This window comes from Purpureocillium takamizusanense, chromosome 3 (genome assembly GCF_022605165.1).
Source record: "Purpureocillium takamizusanense chromosome 3, complete sequence".
NCBI classification, from domain to species: Eukaryota; Fungi; Ascomycota; class Sordariomycetes; order Hypocreales; family Ophiocordycipitaceae; genus Purpureocillium; species Purpureocillium takamizusanense.
The window spans coordinates 543,566-562,050 of record NC_063070.1 but is presented as its reverse complement, the minus strand read 5'-3'; the positions used below and the strand labels follow the sequence as shown (position 1 = coordinate 562,050).

At 55.9% G+C, this 18,485-nt stretch overlaps 5 protein-coding genes across 6 annotated transcripts; 3 read left to right on the top strand and 2 right to left on the bottom strand.

The window, feature by feature from the left end:
* The first annotated feature begins 418 nt into the window (after nucleotides 1-418).
* smc6 (RNA helicase) lies at nucleotides 419-4,556 on the top strand. The gene is made up of 4 exons (XM_047984853.1): nucleotides 419-729; nucleotides 784-4,038; nucleotides 4,103-4,203; nucleotides 4,260-4,556. The coding sequence occupies exons 1-4, from the start codon at nucleotides 625-627 to the stop codon at nucleotides 4,291-4,293; spliced, it is 3,495 nt and encodes a 1,164-aa protein (XP_047840828.1). The 5' UTR covers nucleotides 419-624; the 3' UTR covers nucleotides 4,294-4,556.
* On the bottom strand, nucleotides 4,548-5,396 carry COQ9 (Ubiquinone biosynthesis protein coq9, mitochondrial; the record flags this gene model as incomplete). The annotated part of the gene is made up of 2 exons (XM_047984852.1): nucleotides 4,548-4,880; nucleotides 4,962-5,396. The coding sequence occupies 2 exons, from the start codon at nucleotides 5,394-5,396 to the stop codon at nucleotides 4,548-4,550; spliced, it is 768 nt and encodes a 255-aa protein (XP_047840827.1).
* Nucleotides 5,397-9,959: 4,563 nt separating this feature from the next.
* Nucleotides 9,960-13,852, top strand: GBP2 (g-strand binding protein). Of its 2 annotated transcripts, XM_047984850.1 has the most exons (9): nucleotides 9,960-10,273; nucleotides 10,763-11,096; nucleotides 11,155-11,207; nucleotides 11,320-11,327; nucleotides 11,394-11,487; nucleotides 11,536-11,679; nucleotides 11,752-11,803; nucleotides 11,857-12,284; nucleotides 12,343-13,852. In XM_047984850.1, exons 2-9 carry the CDS (start codon nucleotides 10,892-10,894, stop codon nucleotides 12,625-12,627), a joined length of 1,269 nt encoding a protein of 422 aa, XP_047840825.1. In that variant the 5' UTR covers nucleotides 9,960-10,273; nucleotides 10,763-10,891; the 3' UTR covers nucleotides 12,628-13,852. The 2 variants fall into 2 exon arrangements, with proteins under 2 accessions (XP_047840825.1, XP_047840826.1); XM_047984851.1 differs by having other exon boundaries at nucleotides 9,960-11,096.
* A 235-nt stretch (nucleotides 13,853-14,087) lies between these two features.
* JDV02_003692 (uncharacterized protein) lies at nucleotides 14,088-15,116 on the bottom strand. Its single transcript, XM_047984849.1, has 3 exons — nucleotides 14,836-15,116; nucleotides 14,693-14,771; nucleotides 14,088-14,586 (listed from the first exon to the last, which is right to left on the bottom strand). The coding sequence occupies exons 1-3, from the start codon at nucleotides 14,863-14,865 to the stop codon at nucleotides 14,309-14,311; spliced, it is 387 nt and encodes a 128-aa protein (XP_047840824.1). The 5' UTR covers nucleotides 14,866-15,116; the 3' UTR covers nucleotides 14,088-14,308.
* Nucleotides 15,117-15,299: 183 nt separating this feature from the next.
* SGD1 (suppressor of glycerol defect) lies at nucleotides 15,300-18,187 on the top strand. The gene has a single exon (XM_047984848.1). The coding sequence runs from the start codon at nucleotides 15,549-15,551 to the stop codon at nucleotides 18,153-18,155; it is 2,607 nt and encodes an 868-aa protein (XP_047840823.1). The 5' UTR covers nucleotides 15,300-15,548; the 3' UTR covers nucleotides 18,156-18,187.
* The last annotated feature ends 298 nt before the right edge of the window (nucleotides 18,188-18,485 follow it).

The following is an 18,485-nucleotide window of genomic DNA, read 5'->3' as shown; positions in this document are numbered from 1 at the left end:
ATCCTGGGACGGCTAAGAACGATAGGTGACACAGGTGCGAATGGTAGACTGCAGTGATGGCCTTTCAATGACTCGAGAAGCATGCAGTCTCGAAGGATTGGGTTCCAACCACAGTTCGGATGGGTGAGCAGGTAGAGGCGGATAGGTGAGGTGAAGTTACAATCCCAAGCTCCAGACTGGCCAAAAAGCGTCCGTTGTAGTTAGTTACTGCACTTCGTGCACAGCAGACAGAAGGGGCCCCACTATATCCGCCAGCCGTGAACAAGGCACAAAGGTGCCTATAATCTAGGTACCTGGGCAAGTTGGGGCACCACCCCCCTTACTAAGAGTGTATAAGGTACCTCGTACCTGTACGACGGATACTAGCGGGGCAGGCCTCATCAACGCGCGCGCCGACTACCCTCTCCGCGACGCGTCCCTCCGTGTCTTGAACCTGCATCACGGCACTTGCAGCAGATTGCCCATAAAACACTAACCGAACCCCGCACCATTCTCGATGACACGATTTCTGGCCAGATATAGGGCTCTACCGACCGGCGCGTTACAATCACATTAATACGTACGTGAAGCCATCGGTGCGGCTCGTGCTGTCGCCCGGGGGCAGCTGCCGTTGCCTCCGCGACAATGGCACCCATGAAACGAACTCGTCGTATTGCGGCGGATGACGATACCGAAGGCGTCGATGAAACGGGTCCGGCGCGCACATCTCTCGTCCGTGATGTACAGTCGGTAAGTGTTGCTTTGGTCACCGGGAAAGCTCTGTCTGACTAGGAACGCACACAGCGCAAGCGGGCTCGACTGTCCCTGGAGGAACCGACACGGGGGGTCTCTTCGATACCAGAGGGCGACGATGTGTCAAGCTCCGAGGATCAGGACGATGATGCCTCCGATGTCGGAAACGCGCCGCCCCAAACTCAGTACGAAATGATGCGAGATGCCGGTTTCCGACATTTGCAAAATCTCGAACAAGATGACTGGCAAGCGACACAGAAGCTCAAAAAACGCCCAGCCAATGTCGGCGAGAACATGGTAGCGGAAAGTGGAATCATCGAGAGCATCACTTGTTGCAACTTCATGTGCCATGTCCGCCTACACGTCGAGCTTGGACCCTTGATCAATTTCATTGTTGGTGAAAATGGAAGCGGAAAGAGCGCTGTCCTGACGGCCTTAACCCTTTGCCTTGGTGGTAAGGCGAGCGATACCAACAGAGGCGGAAGCTTAAAGTCCTTTGTGAAAGAGGGCGAAGAGCAAGGCAGTCTCACCGTCAGGATCAAGAATGCTGGCACCGACGCCTATCAACACGATATTTACGGCGACACCATCATCGTCGAACGCCACTTCTCAAGGTCCGGCAGCAGTGGCTTCAAGATCAAAGGCCAAAACAACCGAATCATCTCGACCAAGAAACAGGAGGTGGACGAAATCTCTGAGTGGTATGGCCTGCAAATGGGCAATCCTCTGACGGTACTTTCTCAAGATAATGCACGCCAATTCCTAAACTCTGCCACTCCCGCGCAAAAGTACAAGTACTTTGTGTCCGGAGTCCAGCTTGAGCAGCTCGACAATGACTATAGGATGTCCCAAGATACACTAGACAAGACGCTGATCCTCCGAGACGACCTCAATGAGAAGATAGAATACGTCAGGAAGGAGATGGAGGACGCGCAGCGCCTAGCCGAAACGGTGGAGAAGAACAATACCCTTCGTGAGAAGGCGAGATTGTACCGGACACAGCTTGTTTGGTCTCAGGTTGTAGAACAGGAACAGGAACTGCAGCGCCGCGCCAGAGACATAGAGACCCACGAGCATCGGATACATCAGGCCGAAGCCGACTGCGAACAGATGACCAAGGCCCTCCATGAAATCGAAGGGAAGCTGGAGCGAGCGAAAGCAGACCGTGAGGCCCTCAACGACGAGCAGGGAGCGTTTGAAGAGAGGACAGCTACGGCCGAGTCCGCCTTTCATGCAGCAAAAAAAGAATTGACTGAGCTTCATCGAGAGGAAAGAGACGCTTATGGACGCCTCAAGACGGCAAAGGCCGAAATCGAAGCCTGCGAAGCTAAGATTCGGGAGGAGGAGCAGCGTCTGGATGAATCCACTGGCTCTGCTCGTGTCCAGAAGGAGACGGAGCTGGCCCGAGAGTTGGCCCAGGAAACGAACCTGAAGGACCTGAGACTGGGGAGCAATGATCAATTGCCCGTCTTGAGGAGCAAGCTTGCCGGGGCTGAGCAGGTCCTAAAGAAGCAACAACAGCTTCGCGAGGCTAAGAAACGAGACATCTTGACCGCAGAGTCCGGGGTACGGGAACTTGAGAGGAGCACCGGCTCCGTCTACGACGGTTACGACCGGGACATTACCAATCTCGTCAAAGCTATCGAGTCCGACCCGGGCTTTGATAACAAGCCTCTTGGGCCTCTAGGCGCGCACATCAAACTTCTCAAGCCGGAGTGGTCAGGGGTTCTTGAGAAGACTCTCGGTGATGGCTTGAACGCTTTTGTCGTCAGGAGCAAGCGTGACCAGAGCCGCCTTTCAAGCATAATCCGGCAGATGGGCATGAGGAAACCGCCCCCTATTTACATTGCCTACGGCGGCCACATCGACACGACAGGACAAGAGCCGGACCTTGAGTTCGACACAATCTTACGGGTCCTTGAGTTCGACGACCAGTTGATACGTTCGCAACTGGTGATCAACAACCAAATCGAGAAAATCATACTGGTCAAGGAGCGGCTGGAGGCCGAGCGCATAATGATCGATCAGGGTCCACCCCGGAATGTATCAGCCTGTATTTGTTTCCACGACGGGAAGGGTAAGCGCGGTCAAGGCCTACGGATCACAAATCGATCGGGCACAACAGGGACGAGCCCAGTAGTGCCAAGCGGGTTGCGACCGCGAATGCAGTCAGACTCGGCTCGCCAACTTGCGCTGCAGCAGGAGAACTTGAGGCAGCTTGGACTTGAATTTGTGGAATTGAAGAACGAGGAAAGAGCAGCGCAGCATGCAGTTGAACGATGCAAGTCAGAGCTTGAGTCCCTCCGGAGCCGGCAGACCTCACTCGACAACGAGCTTCGCCGAACACAAGCAGATATTGAGCGTATACAGTCGGAGCTGGATGCATTCGAAGGCGCTGATGACCGGCTAGTCCTCCTGCGGACCCAACTGGAGACGAAAAGGAAAGAAGAGTCACAGCTTGGGAATCAATATGGCAACATGAGATTGGCCAAACGAGACCTCAATACCAAAGCCGAGGAGGCCAAGCGACTTCTAGACAAGGAGAGAGATGAGGGAAGGACGTTCCACAACAAAATTAGCAGGGCGGACGAAAAGATTCAGGCCCACGACTCCATGAGACGCATTGCCGTCTCGAGAAAAAATGATGCCTTTGAACGGCTTGACATTGAAAAGTCCGAGCTTCGGCGCGCAGTGGAGAAGCGTGAGGAGAAGGACGAGGAGGTTCAAGATTTCATCCGTCAGGCCGAGACTGTTGCGCCCGGCCGTGTCCATATTCCCGAGGGAGAAGACTACAAGAGTATCGAGAAGAAGTATGAGAAGATTGGAGAGCAGTTGGCGCAAAGGGAGGCTCGATTGGGCGCAACCGACCAACAAATCTACGACCGTGCGCGAGAGTCCAAGACAAGATACGACGACGTTATGAAGCAAACAAGCGATGTCGACGAAACCATTGCGGCACTCAAACGAGCTATTGAGCGTCGATTGTATCTGTGGCGACAATTCCAGAGACAAATCAGCGCTCGAATCAGGATTCAGTTCAACTACCTCTTGAGTGAGCGTGGCTTTCGAGGGAAGATTGACTTGGATCATCTAGCAAGGAAGGTGATCATCCATATCGAACCGGATGAGACCAAGAAAAGCTCTGCAGGCCGGAATACAAAGACGTTGTCTGGCGGCGAGAAATCCTTCTCGTCCATCTGCATGCTCCTCTCAGTGTGGGAGGCGATCGGCTCGCCTATCCGATGTTTGGATGAGTTTGATGTGTTCATGGACAATGTCAATCGAGCCATCAGCACCAACATGCTGGTAAGTGCAGAAGCCATTTCAAGAAATAGGGTGTGTCTGAACGCTAATGACTTGACCACGCCAGGTGGACGCGGCTCGACGGTCTGTCTCGAGGCAATACATCCTGATTACGCCGAATGCCATAGAAGGGCGAGCGAGGCTTGACAAGGATGTGAAGATCATTCGGTAAGATGTCTCAAGGGAAGGGGTCCAAGATACAGGTGCTGACAGACTTGTCCCAGGTTGACCGATCCTCGGCAACGAACGTTGACGTAAAAGCACAGCGTAGAGCACGTCTGAAAACCGACTAGGGAAGGTAGTTCAGTACTTCGTGCCAGACAATGCAGTGAGTACCGGGAGATTACTTCGACAGCACAAGCGGCGCCGTTGTATGTCAGAGTCCATGGCTCATGGGCAGTTAAACGCGGCCAGAGCGCCGATGAAGGAGTCAATATGGCGGTTTCGAAGTATTGTACAAATCGTACACATGGCGCGACAATGAATCGGCCCTAGGAGAAGCTTAACTTGATTCATATGCCAACACCCTTGCTGCGTAAAACATTGACGCCCGCCGACAAGGTGAAGCCGGCCCATTGGCCAAGCGCACCCATGGCACCGCCGACGGTCTTGATCTCGTCCAATCGTCTGTCGAGGAATTGGCGAGTTTCAGAGAAGGATGGTGACTTGTCGTTTGTCATGAAGAGTTCAGTAGCACTATATATCATGGAGAGCGATGCTCGCTTGCTGTACCACGAAGGATCCACCGACTTGTCTCCGGACAGGAACCAGATTTCGTCCGAAAGGAGGGCAAGTTCCTTGAGAGCAGCCGGAGCGCAGCTAGGTTGAGCCATGATTGCAAGAGCCTGGAAAACCGTAGGTGCATTGTCAGCAAGACCGTCGTGGTAGCAACTGCGGGATATGGGGGGGGGGGCTTGAGAACGAACTTCTTGCCATCGATGGATGACGTCCTTGTTTGCCATGAGACGAGCCCAAGTCAAGGCGGCAACCTTTGCGCCTGCGCCCGAGGCAGCCGACCTTTGCGTCTCAAACAGTCGCTGAGCCTGCGCGGCCAGAGCCTGCCGCTGCAGGACAAGATGATAGAGGACTAGGCTGAATGCGCCATCCGGGAGCACACTGGGGCTAATGTCGAGAAGGCCTGCATCGCGGGCGCCGAGGCCGAGGGCCCGTTGGGAAAAGCCGTGTTCGGGAATGTGACGGTAGGCGGCGGCGAGGATGGAGTTTTCAACGGCGCCGAACGCGCCTTGGGTCGGAGGGTGGTCGTAGGAGTGAAACGGTCGGTGTCGGGCGCAGGTCTTGGCTATTTGTGCTGGGTGGGCAGCCGAGGAGGCAAGCCGCGCGACGGCAGCGCGGCTGCTCATGGCGAGACGCGGTTATCGTGGAAGTCCAGCGGCGGTCGTGACGTGGTCGGCTTGCGGATGTGGTCTATTTCCTGGTCTTGCTTGGCGGCAAGGGGCGGAACTGGAGCTCGCGACGACGACCTACCCACCCACACGTGCATGAGGTTTTCCACGGCCCCTGCTTTGGCTTGCCCAGCTAGTGCCGGGTGGAAGAGTCGACGGGGCGGCTGCCGACTGGTGTGGGGCCATTCAGGACCCGCAAGAGCGATCGAACCCAGCGGCGCGCGCGGTGACTGAAAGTGATGCAGCGTTACGCAGCGCTAAGAACTCTGTGCTTCGTAGGTGTCATTATGTCGGTACTGAGGGATGGAAGTTGGCCAGATGGCCGGGGATACTGCCCTCTTCGCAACATCGTTCCGCCCCATGCCTCGCAGTGCTAACAAAGGCGCCTATAACATAGGTACCTACCTACCAAGTACCTAGTAGGTAGGCAGATAGGCAGGTGCAGCAGGTGTATAAAGTACTGATCTAGTTGGTGAGCCAGCAGCCCGCCGTTGGTGCCTTCAAATGCTTTGGTCGACAGAAGGCGGCTCGCTCGCCAGACAGATGCTCCGTGTCGAGGAGAGCCTCCTGCCAGTTATTGCGGGGCGGTCGAGTCATACGTCGACGGCAGACTCTGGGAGTGATTGTTCTCCACGGGAGCCGTGCTTCCACATGTACGTGATCCGCCCCGCAAGAGGCCGTTCCACCAAATCTGCGGTGTACCTTGATGGCGAGGACGCCAAGGACGCCATCAAAGGTACCCAGGGACGTAGGTAGTACTAAATAAACACAGCAAGTGCTTTTGTACCTAGCAACGAATTACTAACCTACTACTCCGTACAGGTACTAGGTAAGTATGGTTTCCAAGCAAGATGCCGTACCGTATTCTGTCGGCAAGCAAGTCAAGCAAAAGGCATTGCTGCCCCTGCTGCGTCGGTCACATCCCCGCAGGACAAGCCGTCGTCCGCCGAGGGTATGCGGTCGAAACCAGCCTGCGCCCGTCGACGGTACAGACGTACATGTCTGCACAAACGCGTCGCGGCCATTGAGCAGTTTGCGGCCGACACGAGGAGCGACCCGCACCTCGGTGCGCCATCTCAGCCGCTTTCGGCGGCTTGCAGTTGAGAGCCCATGCGTTGAGCAGCGTCGATTGGCAACAGGCGCACCCAACATCTAGCTGCCGGGAGCTGTTGAGCACCACCACCATTTGCCCCATTGAAGCGCCTGCATGGTCGGCGCTCGTTTTCCACGACTTCCACGGACCTAACCAACCAAACGCGGTAGCCCCCGTCGGTCGTTACGAGGTGCGCCGGCTGCCTGCATGCCGGAAGCGCGGCGCAGCGCACAGTCCTTGCCCGGGGTGGCTCTGCTCTCGCTCACGACGGGCTCGCGAGCAGCAGCCCGAGCCCTCCGCCGCCATCGACGCCGACGGCGCTCTCACGGCACTCCCCAGGGCATGGAGGCTTGACTGGTAGGATAGGTACCTCTAGAGTACCTCAAGTGCTATCGACGGACGTTCGAAGAGGCGGGGAGGGCGGGCAGTGACACGCCCAGGCTGTGTGCCATGTGCAAAAACTTGTTGCTGTTGGGTTCCACTTGGGACTCGGCCGGCCGGGGGGTGTGATGAGCAAGAAGCAGCTGCAGAAGCTGGCTGATGAGCCGCCTTGGAGTCGCTGTATCGCACTGTGCAACCTCTTCTCGGTGCCAGCTCTCTTGGACATGCAAACTGGGGACGCCCCTAACAAGTACCAGGCGAATCAGTTGGGGGACGCGAACACACATGCACCGCGCCTAGGTACGCATCAAGTCTGATACTAGCATCAAAGACGCCGATTACTGTGCCATGATTTACGGGGCCGACCGTCAAGTCGGCGGATCACCACCCATCTCGACGCCGTGTCGGTGCCATGCACGGCGTGCATATTGCATTCGAGTCAGTATGAGCGTATGGTGTCCTGTCGTGTCAACACGATTAGACGCCAATATTGGACACCTTTGTTACAGCACTGAGGCACTCGAGACGCCCACAAGCCACGAACCTGGCTTCAAACCCTATTGCCAGCTGTCCCGACACCGAGTGCGCCCGGGGCGAGAACATCGAAGACGGGCGCGCTACTTTAAAAGTACCGTCGTTACCAGGTACTACTATACCTTAATAGGCGAAGTACCAACGCAGTTTGTAGGTGCCAAGGTAGGTAGGTGACCATGACTGACTGTCTTCAGTTGACTGAACCCAACACCGTCCCGTTCTTTTGGTAATGCCCAGATAGCAAGTTGTCCACGCCCGTAGGAACCCGCAGTAACTACCTTTCGTCTACCTGGGCGATGTGACAGATACCTGGACCTTGGCAGCCATTGCTCATTGGCCGCCATCACGGAAGCTGTCGTCCAATTGCAGCCCGCCGTCAGGGTTCCTCTCACCTTGCTAAGGTGCTCACCTGTCGCGCAGTCGAACGCCAGTCACAGTCACCTTTGGACGCCTTCCCAGGATGTTGCGCCCAGCGCCCAGCTCATTGCCAGAAGATCTGTTCTTCTCGGATCCTCCATCGAAAGCCTTGCTAATGAGGGCGTGATCGTCCCCTGGCTGAGCAGGGATATGGTGGGCGTTACCGGCCAGCTTGCGCTTTATACGACTACCACTAAATCATATACGAGTGTAGGCATATGGTGTCAGATTGTGTCGGCTGCGGCACTTATGACGCAGGGAGCTGCTAACTTTATACCCAGGTAATCTCTGAACGCTGTTAACTTTTACGTCGTGAGGCGGTACCTAGGCCTGCCGGACAGGGTTCTTGGCACGAGAAGATACGATGGCGCGGCCCGCAAGTCTCGTTCGGTGCCTGTCTTGCTTGGCTCCTTCCCTGACAGTGTTTCGACTGTCTCTTCTCACCTAACGTCGCTAAGTCGCCTTACGCAGAGCCTCCATTAGAGGGTCCAACTTTAATGTATATTAGCGAGGGTTTTTATGAGAGCGCGTCATCTAGCAGGGGCAATTACTATAAGTACCTTAGTACCTTAGTACTATAAGTGGTGAAAGCGCTGACGACGTAAAGTAGAAGTAGCTCCTGACTTTAAGTACCCACAGAGGTACTAGGTAGGGAGTGATATCTACCTAGTACCTTTATATCTCGTATAGAGTAGTGGTCGGGTACTACTAGACCCTTTGATAAGATTAATATAGGTAGGTACCTAGGTAGGTAAGACGGTTTATAGGGCAGACAGCCCTGGAGCAGTTCGTAATGGACGTTGCCTGCTCTTTCTACCTTAGTACTTTTAAGGTATTGCGTACCTGGGTACGGAGTACCTACCTAGTAGTAGTAGGTATGGTACCTGAGTACCTTGGTAGAGCATGTCATGCGACCAGCGTGCTCGGTACCTCGTCCGTGTTGAGTTCGCGTGCAGCAAGCGCAACGGCCTTTGACGTACTAAGTAGGTAGAGCTCCAAATCCTCCTCCCCTCCCCTCCTCTCGTTCCCTTCCAGGTTCTTCCAGGTCTCCCTGCCGCACACGCCCCGCACCCCCTTCGGAGTACAGCTTCTCGGCTACCATCCCTGATCGCGAACGAGCGCTGTAAGATCCGTTCCCATTGCTCCTCACTTGGAGGCTGCGCCTCGTCTCGCTCCGACCGACTTGAGAGCGCCGACTGCGTCGCCCGACGACTCACCGACCGACGTACTGACCTACCCAGAGCACATCGTGCCTTTCCCCGGATTCCCACACCGTGTTCGCGCCGCGCCCGCTGGAGACACTGGGAAGCGTCCCCTCCAGCCCTCGCCCAGGTGCTCGCTCTGCTAGCACCGCGCAGCTCAATCGACGGCGACTTCTCTCGCGACCGACCGACGGCCCTGCCTTGTGTCGATTCGTTTGCCATTGCTCGTCGCCCACAGACGGGCACATAGTGACCATGGGTATGTCCCTTCTCTCCGCTCTGCCGCCTTGGCCGCATCCTGTCTCTTGTTTCCTTGCGACTCCGGCATTCCATACACGCCCCCCGCCCAATTGCTGCCATCAGCCCTCCCTGTCTTGTCGCTTCCTTTGTTGCCCGACCACATCCCTCCACACCCGCCCGAGTTGAGGCTGGGGAGCACTGAGCCGCAGCCCTTGGCATCCATTGCTCTCTGCTTCGCTCGTGGCACGGTGCAGTGGCTGGCCATGGACTCTTCCACTCTTGATGAGGGTCGGTGACAGCGTGCCCATTCATGGATGGGATGCTGCACTGGTGCGCGAGGTGGAGGCACAACGACAAAACAGCTGCCTCTGCGCCTCCCTCGTCGCCCGCATGTTCGGTCGTTGCCGCTTCCACTCGGCGTGTTACCCAGTGAGCATGCCACATGTTGCCCCATTCCTCCCAGGCGACAAGCACAGTTGCCAGTCGCACCCAGCCAGGAGCAAGCGCCTGGCTGCTCCTCGCGTCGCCCTTCCTCATGCCATGCACCACTACGCTGCACTCTGCACACTGCAGTGCACTGCAGCGCACCACGCCGCACTGCACTACACTACCAGACGCCAGCTCGCCCCCCCCCAAATCCCTTCCCACCTGCATGTCTCCTACCACCACGCACCACGCATCGCCGCACCTCACTGTGTCCCCCTTCGATGCACCCCCACCTCTACCTCCAAGGTACCTGCCTGCCTGACTTCCTCATCTGCTGGTAAGGTCAGGTAACCTGAAGGGTTAGTAGGCTCTTATTTCAAACCACAAGGCCCTCCTCCCTCCTCCCCGCTCGTCGCCCTCTCTTTCCGCCCTTTCCCCCAGCTTTCCTCGCATCGTTGCCTTCCCAGGTGTCGTCTCTGGCACCCTATTTCGCATCGGCTCTAACGCGCTTCGCAGCTGACTCTGGTGATACCTACCGGCCTGTAAGTTGTTCATTCGTCCTCAACGTCGTTTTCCCCTTCACTACGTGAGCCACCGCCCTTGCCGGATCCTTCCGCCTGCGTCCCGGTTTGCAGCGTAGCAGAACTCTCGTCAGCTTTCGCCCCGGCTTGATACGCCTACAGACCGCATCTCGGGCCGCTTGGAACATACCGCGCAAAAATTTCGCTCGTCTTTGTCTTCCGTCTGTTCCAGGCTACCGAGCTCATGCGCAACTGGTTGGAGTCCTGGGCTGGCTGGTCGCTGACGCAGGAGTGGAGCCAGACTCGGCCTGCTCCACTATCGGCCTGGTTGATCTGTGATTCCCACGTCCAACGTTGGACTGCGTGTTTTCCAGCCTGCGACTGCCACGAGCCCACCCGACAATCTTCCACCACCACCTTTCCACCATCGGAACGCAGCCACAACCGGGCCTGCAGCTGTCTTTTTGTGTTTCGCTATCACAGCTTGCCAGGCCAGCTGACATGTCGCAGCGCGAGAGGTCCAGATCCCCCCGTCGACGCTCGAGGAGTCCCGGAAGGCAGCCCCGTCGTCGCTCCTACTCGCCTCGCAGCAGATCAAACAGCCGAGACGACTATCGCCGCAACCGCGATCGCTCGCCCATGACCGGAACGGCCGCGCCTGGTGGAGGATCCAGTACAGGCTTCAGCGGTCAGGCACCACACCGGTCGTACGAAGAACGAGCCGCCGCGCGCGAGCAGATGATGAACAACATTCGCGAGACTTCGCAGCAGGACCGTCGCGTCTATGTCGGCAACCTATCTTATGATGTCAAGTGGCATCACCTCAAGGATTTCATGAGGCAGGGTATGAATCATACAATGGCATAGATCGAGGGCTTGGCTAACTAATAATTGTGCTCTAGCTGGAGAGGTGCTCTTCGCGGACGTGTTACTGCTCCCTAATGGGATGTCTAAGGTAAGTACTTAGAGATCCAGGCCACAAACCCCCCGGGACGATGGATACCCAGCGTTGCCGGCGCTGATTGGGTTGTTAAACTAACGTGTTGCGTTGTTCCCCATCTTCACAGGGCTGCGGGTATGTTCATGATCCCCATTACTTTCAAGTTAGTATGTATGGCCAGAGGCTGACAATGCCACCCAGAATTGTCGAATACGCCACTCGAGAGCAGGCCCAGCAAGCAGTTGCTCAGCTCAGCAACCAAAACCTAATGGGCCGGCTTGTTTACGTCCGAGAGGTAAAGCGCACCTCATCCTTCTCAACTCCCGTTATTAAGACGTCACAGGACCGCGAGGCTGAGCCTCGATTCATCGGCGCCACAGGCGGGAATCGCGGTGGATTCGGAGGCGGTATGTCAGGCGGTTTCAACGCCGGCTACGGCGGCGGTGGCGCGCCTGGAGGCGGCGGTCGCCAGCTTTATGTGGCCAATGTGAGTACACTCGCGAGAACAATTTTGTTGGTATAGGTGGAATGGCATAAATGCTAACGTCAAGTGCGACAGCTTCCTTTCAACGTGGGATGGCAAGACCTGAAGGACCTCTTTCGACAAGCCGGTAAGACACTCCCCTCCCCGCCACAGTAAGCGGCGTTTACTCATTGCCTGCAGCTCGGATTGGCGGCGTGATTCGTGCCGATGTTCACGTCGGCCCAGATGGCCGGCCTAAGGGCTCGGGCATCGTTGTGTTTGAGAGTCCTGACGACGCTCGGAACGCGATTCAGCAATTCAATGGCTACGACTGGCAAGGCCGTATGCTTGAGGTCCGGGAGGACCGTTTCGCTGCCGCAGGTGGAATGGGCTTCCCTGGACGTGGTGGATATGGTGGCGGCATGCGTGGAGGCTTTGGCGGCGGCGGCGGCTTCGGTCGCGGAGGTTTCGGAGGTGGCCGCGGAGGCTTCGCATTTGGAGGCCGAGGCGGTTTTACTGGTGGTGGCGGCAGTTTCGATGCTCCAGCTGCTGCCTCGGTTCCTCCGAATCCATTCACTGACCATGCTACCGCTGGCACTGAGAGGAGCGAGACCATCTACGTTCGAAACGTAAGTGTCACTTTGCAATGTGCACATGGCGGTGCTAATACTGACTACACAAATGCAGCTTCCTTGGTCTACCAGTAACGACGACCTGGTCGAGCTCTTCACGACTATTGGCAAGGTGGAGCAAGCTGAGATCCAGTACGAGCCCAGCGGCCGGTCTCGCGGCAGCGGCGTTGTCCGTTTTGACACCGCCGATACCGCCGATACTGCCATCGCTAAGTTCCAAGGCTACCAGTACGGTGGCCGTCCCCTGAACTTGAGCTTCGTCAAGTACTTGAACCAAGGCCCCAGCGACAGCATGGAGACGGATGCTCATGCTGGTCTCACCCAAGATCAGATTATGTAAGGGCCTTCGATCGCGCATCGTCAAAGCGGCTGGAGAGCACTGAACACAATATTGTGTTTGGCGAGCCGGTTGGTTGCTCTCCATCGCAGCTTCTTTTTTCGTTTTGTCAAGTTCTTTTCGCGGTCGAAAATTCCCAGGGTTCTAGGTGGATTGGTTTTTGACGCCCAATGAGGCCACCCCTTCCGGCTTTGCCGAAACCACTGTACCCAAGGCAGGTAGCTGGACTTGGAGGATGGGTGGCTTTGCGTTTCGTCCGTGAGAGACGGATAGTTCTTGTCCAGACGCCGCGCAAATACGGGTGTCGCGGGCCGCTGTTTGACGAGGACAGGCAATGGCTGTTGTTCGCCGGGACAAAGAAGGAGGGAGGAGAGGGCAAGGTTCTACCTAGAATGTATGAGGATAAAGCAAACGATGGTGTCAGGTTGCCGGATGGCTTAGGGTTCAGTTGCGGATGACAAGCGTAGGATGTTGGAGAGGCTGGCGGGCAAGCGTGGCTGGTGACGGCTCTTCGCTGGTAGGACGCCATGACTAGGCCTGACGACGATGTCGTGCTTTCCGACGGGGACCGGAGAGGGAACCGCAGCACAAGACGACCCATCCGCCCACAGCACTTGGAATGGAGGTGTCCACAAGCGAGTGGCATCCGGGCAGAAGCCTGCGAGGAGAGTAGAGGTATGGTGTGGCGGTTTGGCTTGTCGACCTCGACGCACGAGGAATCTCTTTGGCGACGACCGATTACCGACCACTACTACTTCGGCTCCGCACTCGCGAACGCTTTGATACCGAAGGTAAGTTCCCTCCCTTGAGTCTTCCGCGTATTTTCGAAACACCGCCTGCCCGCTGTAGACCATGATTTGTTCTTGAGGTGATGAGTGCTCTACGACCCGCGCCTTCTCGTCCTCTTGCGCATGGACGTCGCGGAGCTAGTACTGCTGAGGGATGTTGGTTCCGCCTAACATACAGGAATCTCGGTCATTGAGCCTGTGTTGTAGGTCTCCGCGCCTGAGGTACGATGATAGCCCCTACTGACCAAACACGGAACTTGCGAGCCGGCTTCCGCCGTATTGAAGGCCGTAGTCGGAGACTTGATTGCACTCGAACGGCCGAGCTGAGCCATCTGTAATTCACCGATCATGCTAAAATTAGATCTTTTACTGAACTACCATGGAAACGCGCAAAAGCCCAGAGCATTCCCACGCTCTGTGTGCACAGCGTTTTGGCCTCGCATGTCAGTCTTGATGCGACTGTGCTCGGAGTAAATTCCCGCGTTTGCATATCTCGATCCCATCAATTTGTACACATTGATCCTTTTTCTCTCGTAATCGCGGTATGCCCCCTAACTGCCGGTGTCGTTGGACCAGCGACTCCACGGGCTTCACGTCGCAGCTCGACACGCTTACGTGGCGAGACAGTAGAACGGTGCCAATCAAGCTATCCTTAACTTTTTCCCCCCTGTTTATCCCGCCTCTGCTGCCTTCATTTATCCAATCTCTATGCTTGATTCTGCCAGCTGTACATGTTAAGGTCGTTCTTTATACATTGCTCATATGCTCTTGTTAAGTGAGTTTTGCCACATTAACACAGGTACCAAGGCGAGAGCGCAAGCTCACGGATGGGTCTGAGATAAAAAGACACGCATATGGAACTAGGTCGCATGTCAAAATCCTCTCATGTGTCAAATTTAAGATGAGGCCTTCTTCTTTCTAGCCTTGGCTTTCTTCTTACTCCGATCCCTCGGTTTCAACGCTGTCATTCCCGCCTTGCAAACCTCAGCATACCGAGTGTAAAAGCCGTCCAGTTCATGGGGTTCAACAATAGTACTCAGTTTAACCTTGCCACTCTTCGCCTTCCCAGACTTGCCGTTTGAAGCCCGGACGATGACCGGCGTGGGCTGGCTCAGAGAGAGATCAGGGAAGGGCCGATCCCGTGTTGGGGGCGGGACGTCTTGGCCATGGGAGACTGTAGAGCAGGATAGTGAGCCTCCTCTCCTCGGCCAAGAGACGCACGAACGAATGCGATATTTGAGGTAAGGAGGCGCTGCAACTGAACTAATTGTTGAACTTACGACGCTTCTGGGTCAGGTAAACGGCGCCATGGTCGCTCCCTTTCCGATGATTGAGCAGTTTCTCGAGTCCGACGAAGAACTTTGATGGCGAGATGTCGTGTCAGTCATTCTGTTCTGTTCAATAAGAAGAACATGATCCCCACCTCGTCCTGGCTGAGATGTTGTGACGCCATCGCTCAGATGATTATGATGATCGTGAAAGGTGAAGGGGCAGGCGGGTGTGTGACGAGGGTAACAACACGCCGCGGAAGAGATGCGTAGACCCAGAGCAGACGACCTGCCAGTTGTTCGCGGCTCTTTCAATGGCTTTTCCTCGTCTCAAGCCCGCGAGGCCGGCACTGTCGAGTAGTGAAAGCGGCCACGAGGTCTGGCAATGCTGAACGGTGTGATGCGCTAGAGGAGGCCGACCACTAGATCAGAGGAGTGGAAGGTGCGCACGAATTAATTACCTCCCTGATTACCTACTGTACAGGTACGTAGTATACGTGGGGTTGGTCGTGCGAAGTACTTCGTCCAATTGGTCGGTCGCCAGCCCCGCCACTGGTGGAAGCTGTGACTTTGAACGCGCGACGAAGGCAAAAAGTTTTGGCGCGCCTCTGCCCCGACATGAAATTCGCCGAGGAGCATCATTGCAACGAAGCCTAGTCTGCTCGTCGCATGCCGCCATGATCGCCTCGGACCGTCTCGTTAGGATATCGCACGGTCCTCGCCCAAGTCCAGAAACTTTTGCGGGGTTTGATACACGAGTATCCCAGAATCTCTTCTCAGCCGGCAGCAACAAAGCGCCATCGTTATCCCCAGCCAGCTCACTGCGTCTTAAAGACATCTAGGGGCGACTCTTATTCCCAGTCTCACAATGCCGGCTCATTCCGTACCAGAGCTTCAACAGAAGCTCTTTAGACGCATGGGCCTTGATGCTCCAACGCCGGGCTCCAGCCTTAAGGCGTATGCCGGCAGGAGGACTACGAAGCCAGTCTCGCGCAGGGACGAACGCAAGGCACAGCGAGCGCAGAAAAGGTCGCAACGGTACTCCCAACAAGATACGTCGAGCCGGCTCAACCGATCTGTGGCCCCTCGGCCTGCAGCGGTGATGTACCCCACGGATCCCGTAAGGCCAAAACGGGAACAACCGGTGCCCCCGGTCAACAAAGAAGATGACGACAAATACGCCCTCTCTAACGAAAGCGACTTGGAAGAGCAAGCGGAAAACGATGACCATCATCACGCAACCAGTGGACGACAAATAAGCCCCTCGCCGGAACCCCGGGTAATGACAGCTGGCGGTGCAAGTCTGACTGCTTCCGTTCGGGAAAAGCTGTCACAGGATGATGCCGAAATCGAAGACTTCGAGAGAAAACTCGGAATTAAAAAGAACCGGAAGTCCCTCCCCAAAGCATTCACGGATGATGGACTGGACGAGCTTCTTGGTGATTTCACGACAAATGCAACCGAAAGCGAGGATGAGGGGAGGAAGCGGAAAAGAAACTATGACGACTGGCTGTCTTCTAAAAGGAGGAAAGCAATCTCTCAACCTGCTGTCACCATTGGAAGTGATTCAGAGCAGTTTTCAGACCATGAATTGGTCTCTGAGGGAAGTGACGACCATGATGATTTTGGAGACGCCATTGGTCTGTCCGAGACGACATTGCGGCAGAACAAACGAGATGTTTCCGATGAGCCATTTCGGGGGTTCGGATCTGACGCCGATGATGCAACAGAGCCGGTGGCACGGAAAAGAGAAAACCCTTACGTTGCCCCGACGACAGGCACCAAGGTCACCAAGTACGTGCCGCCATCGATGAGGAACGCATCCGCATCGGAAGACGAAGTCAAGGACCGGCTACGAAAGCAAGTTCAAGGGCAGATCAACAGGCTCACAGACAGTAACATCCTGCCCATCGTCGATGCAATCGAAAGCCTCTATCAGCGAAACGCGCGGGGCGACGTGACCGAGATCCTAACAGACGCAATGCTGGCCCAAATATGCAAACCTGAGGCTCTTCCGGACCAGTTTCTCGTGCTAATAGGTGGACTTTGTGCCGCAATGTACAAGATCGTGGGATCCAGCTTTGGCTCGCATCTCATTCGCCGGATCGTCAACGATTTTAGAAGCCAGTTCGAGAGAGCCGACAGAGAAAATAGCGAAGAGTCGAGCATACGGAAAGAGGCTTCCAACATCATTACATTCCTCACCCAGCTTTACGTCTTCGAAGTCGTCAGCTGTAGGATTTTGTTCGACTACTTGGAACGGTTCCTCGGGGATCTGTCCGAGATCAACGTTGAGTTGCTTCTTAGGGTCTGCCGTATGGCAGGCCGACTCCTACGGCGAGATGACCCGCAGGCCTTGAAGCACGTCTCCAGCACGCTGAGCAAGGCTGTCTCCAGAATTGGCTATGCCCATGTGTCGGCCAGGACAAAGTTTATGATTGAAACCATCAACGACCTCAAGAACAGCAAGTCCAAGGCCAAGGGAACCGATTCAGGCATCGTGTCCGAACATGTGCTGCGCATACGAAAACGCCTGGGCGAACTCAAATCGCGGTCGCGCCGCCTTGATGGCTTGGCTCCCATGGGCATGAGCCTAAAAGATGTCGAGGGATCCGACACTCAAGGGAAATGGTGGCTTGTCGGCGCCAGCGTGCCCACCTACGTTGGTGTCGCCGAAAGAGCAGGGAACGTTGCACGCGGTCGTGGAGACACCGGCAACCATGTGCCTGACGATGAGGAAGACATGGATTTCGTCTTGCCCGACTACCCCAAGAAGGCGCGCGCGCAAGGCCTCAGCACAGCGTCTCAAATCGCCATATTCACGGCAGTTTTGTCGGCAAACAGCCACGAAGACGGTTACCAGCAATTCGTCAATCTGAAGCTGAAGCGAGACGAGCAGCTTGAGATCGCACGAGTTCTCGTGCAGTGTGTTGGCAGCGAGGCACGATACAATGAATACTACGCACTGGTGGGAGGGCTAGCCTGTCAGAACAGCAGAGTCCGATTTGCACTACAAGACCGGCTTTGGAAGATTTTCCGCGGCCTTGGAGAATCTCTTTTTGGCGAGGACGGCGTCGAAGAGGATACGGCAGACAGCGAGAGGATGAAGGACGAGCGGCGAGCTGCCAATGTCGCCCAGTTCTACGCGTCGCTAGTGGCTGATGGATCGTTGAGTATCAGCGTGCTTAAGCCCCTTGAGCTTCCCGAGGTGAATCGCTGGACGAGTGCATTCGTGGAGGGATTTTTGGTGGCTTTGCTGCGGCGCTGCACAGGCAAAGACCACAAAGAAGAAGCCACTGTGCTTCGGGTGTTCGGTCCAGCGCGAGAAACTCCAACACTGGCCGTAGGGATACATTGGTTTCTCAGAAAGCGAGTTCGGCAATCCAAGCTGATTGGTGTCAAAGACAGCAAGAAGCTGCAACGCGTAAGGCAAAGGGCACAAGCGGTAGTGCAGGCAATGGATATCGGGGAATAGGTAGCCTTCGTATGGGCCGCTGCGTTGATAGCATCAATAGCTTTGTTGCTTTCGATTCGTTCAGGCCTTGCCACCCAAAGTGAGATCTCTGATCATTGTCATGTCGCCCTTGTATTGAGCCGAAATCAAATCTTACAGCACGGCAGTGGCAGCGGGCCGGTCCGGATCGGTCTTCCGGCGCCGGATAGGGTCGCTGAGAGGGAAAGAACGGGCGCGGGTACGGTCGCCTCAAAGCGGATTACCTCGGGTTTGGACCGCCTGGAAGACGGCCGGTGAGGCATTATTTTGAAGGGCTAACAAACGCTGCGGTAAGTGGTCCCTTGTCCTGAT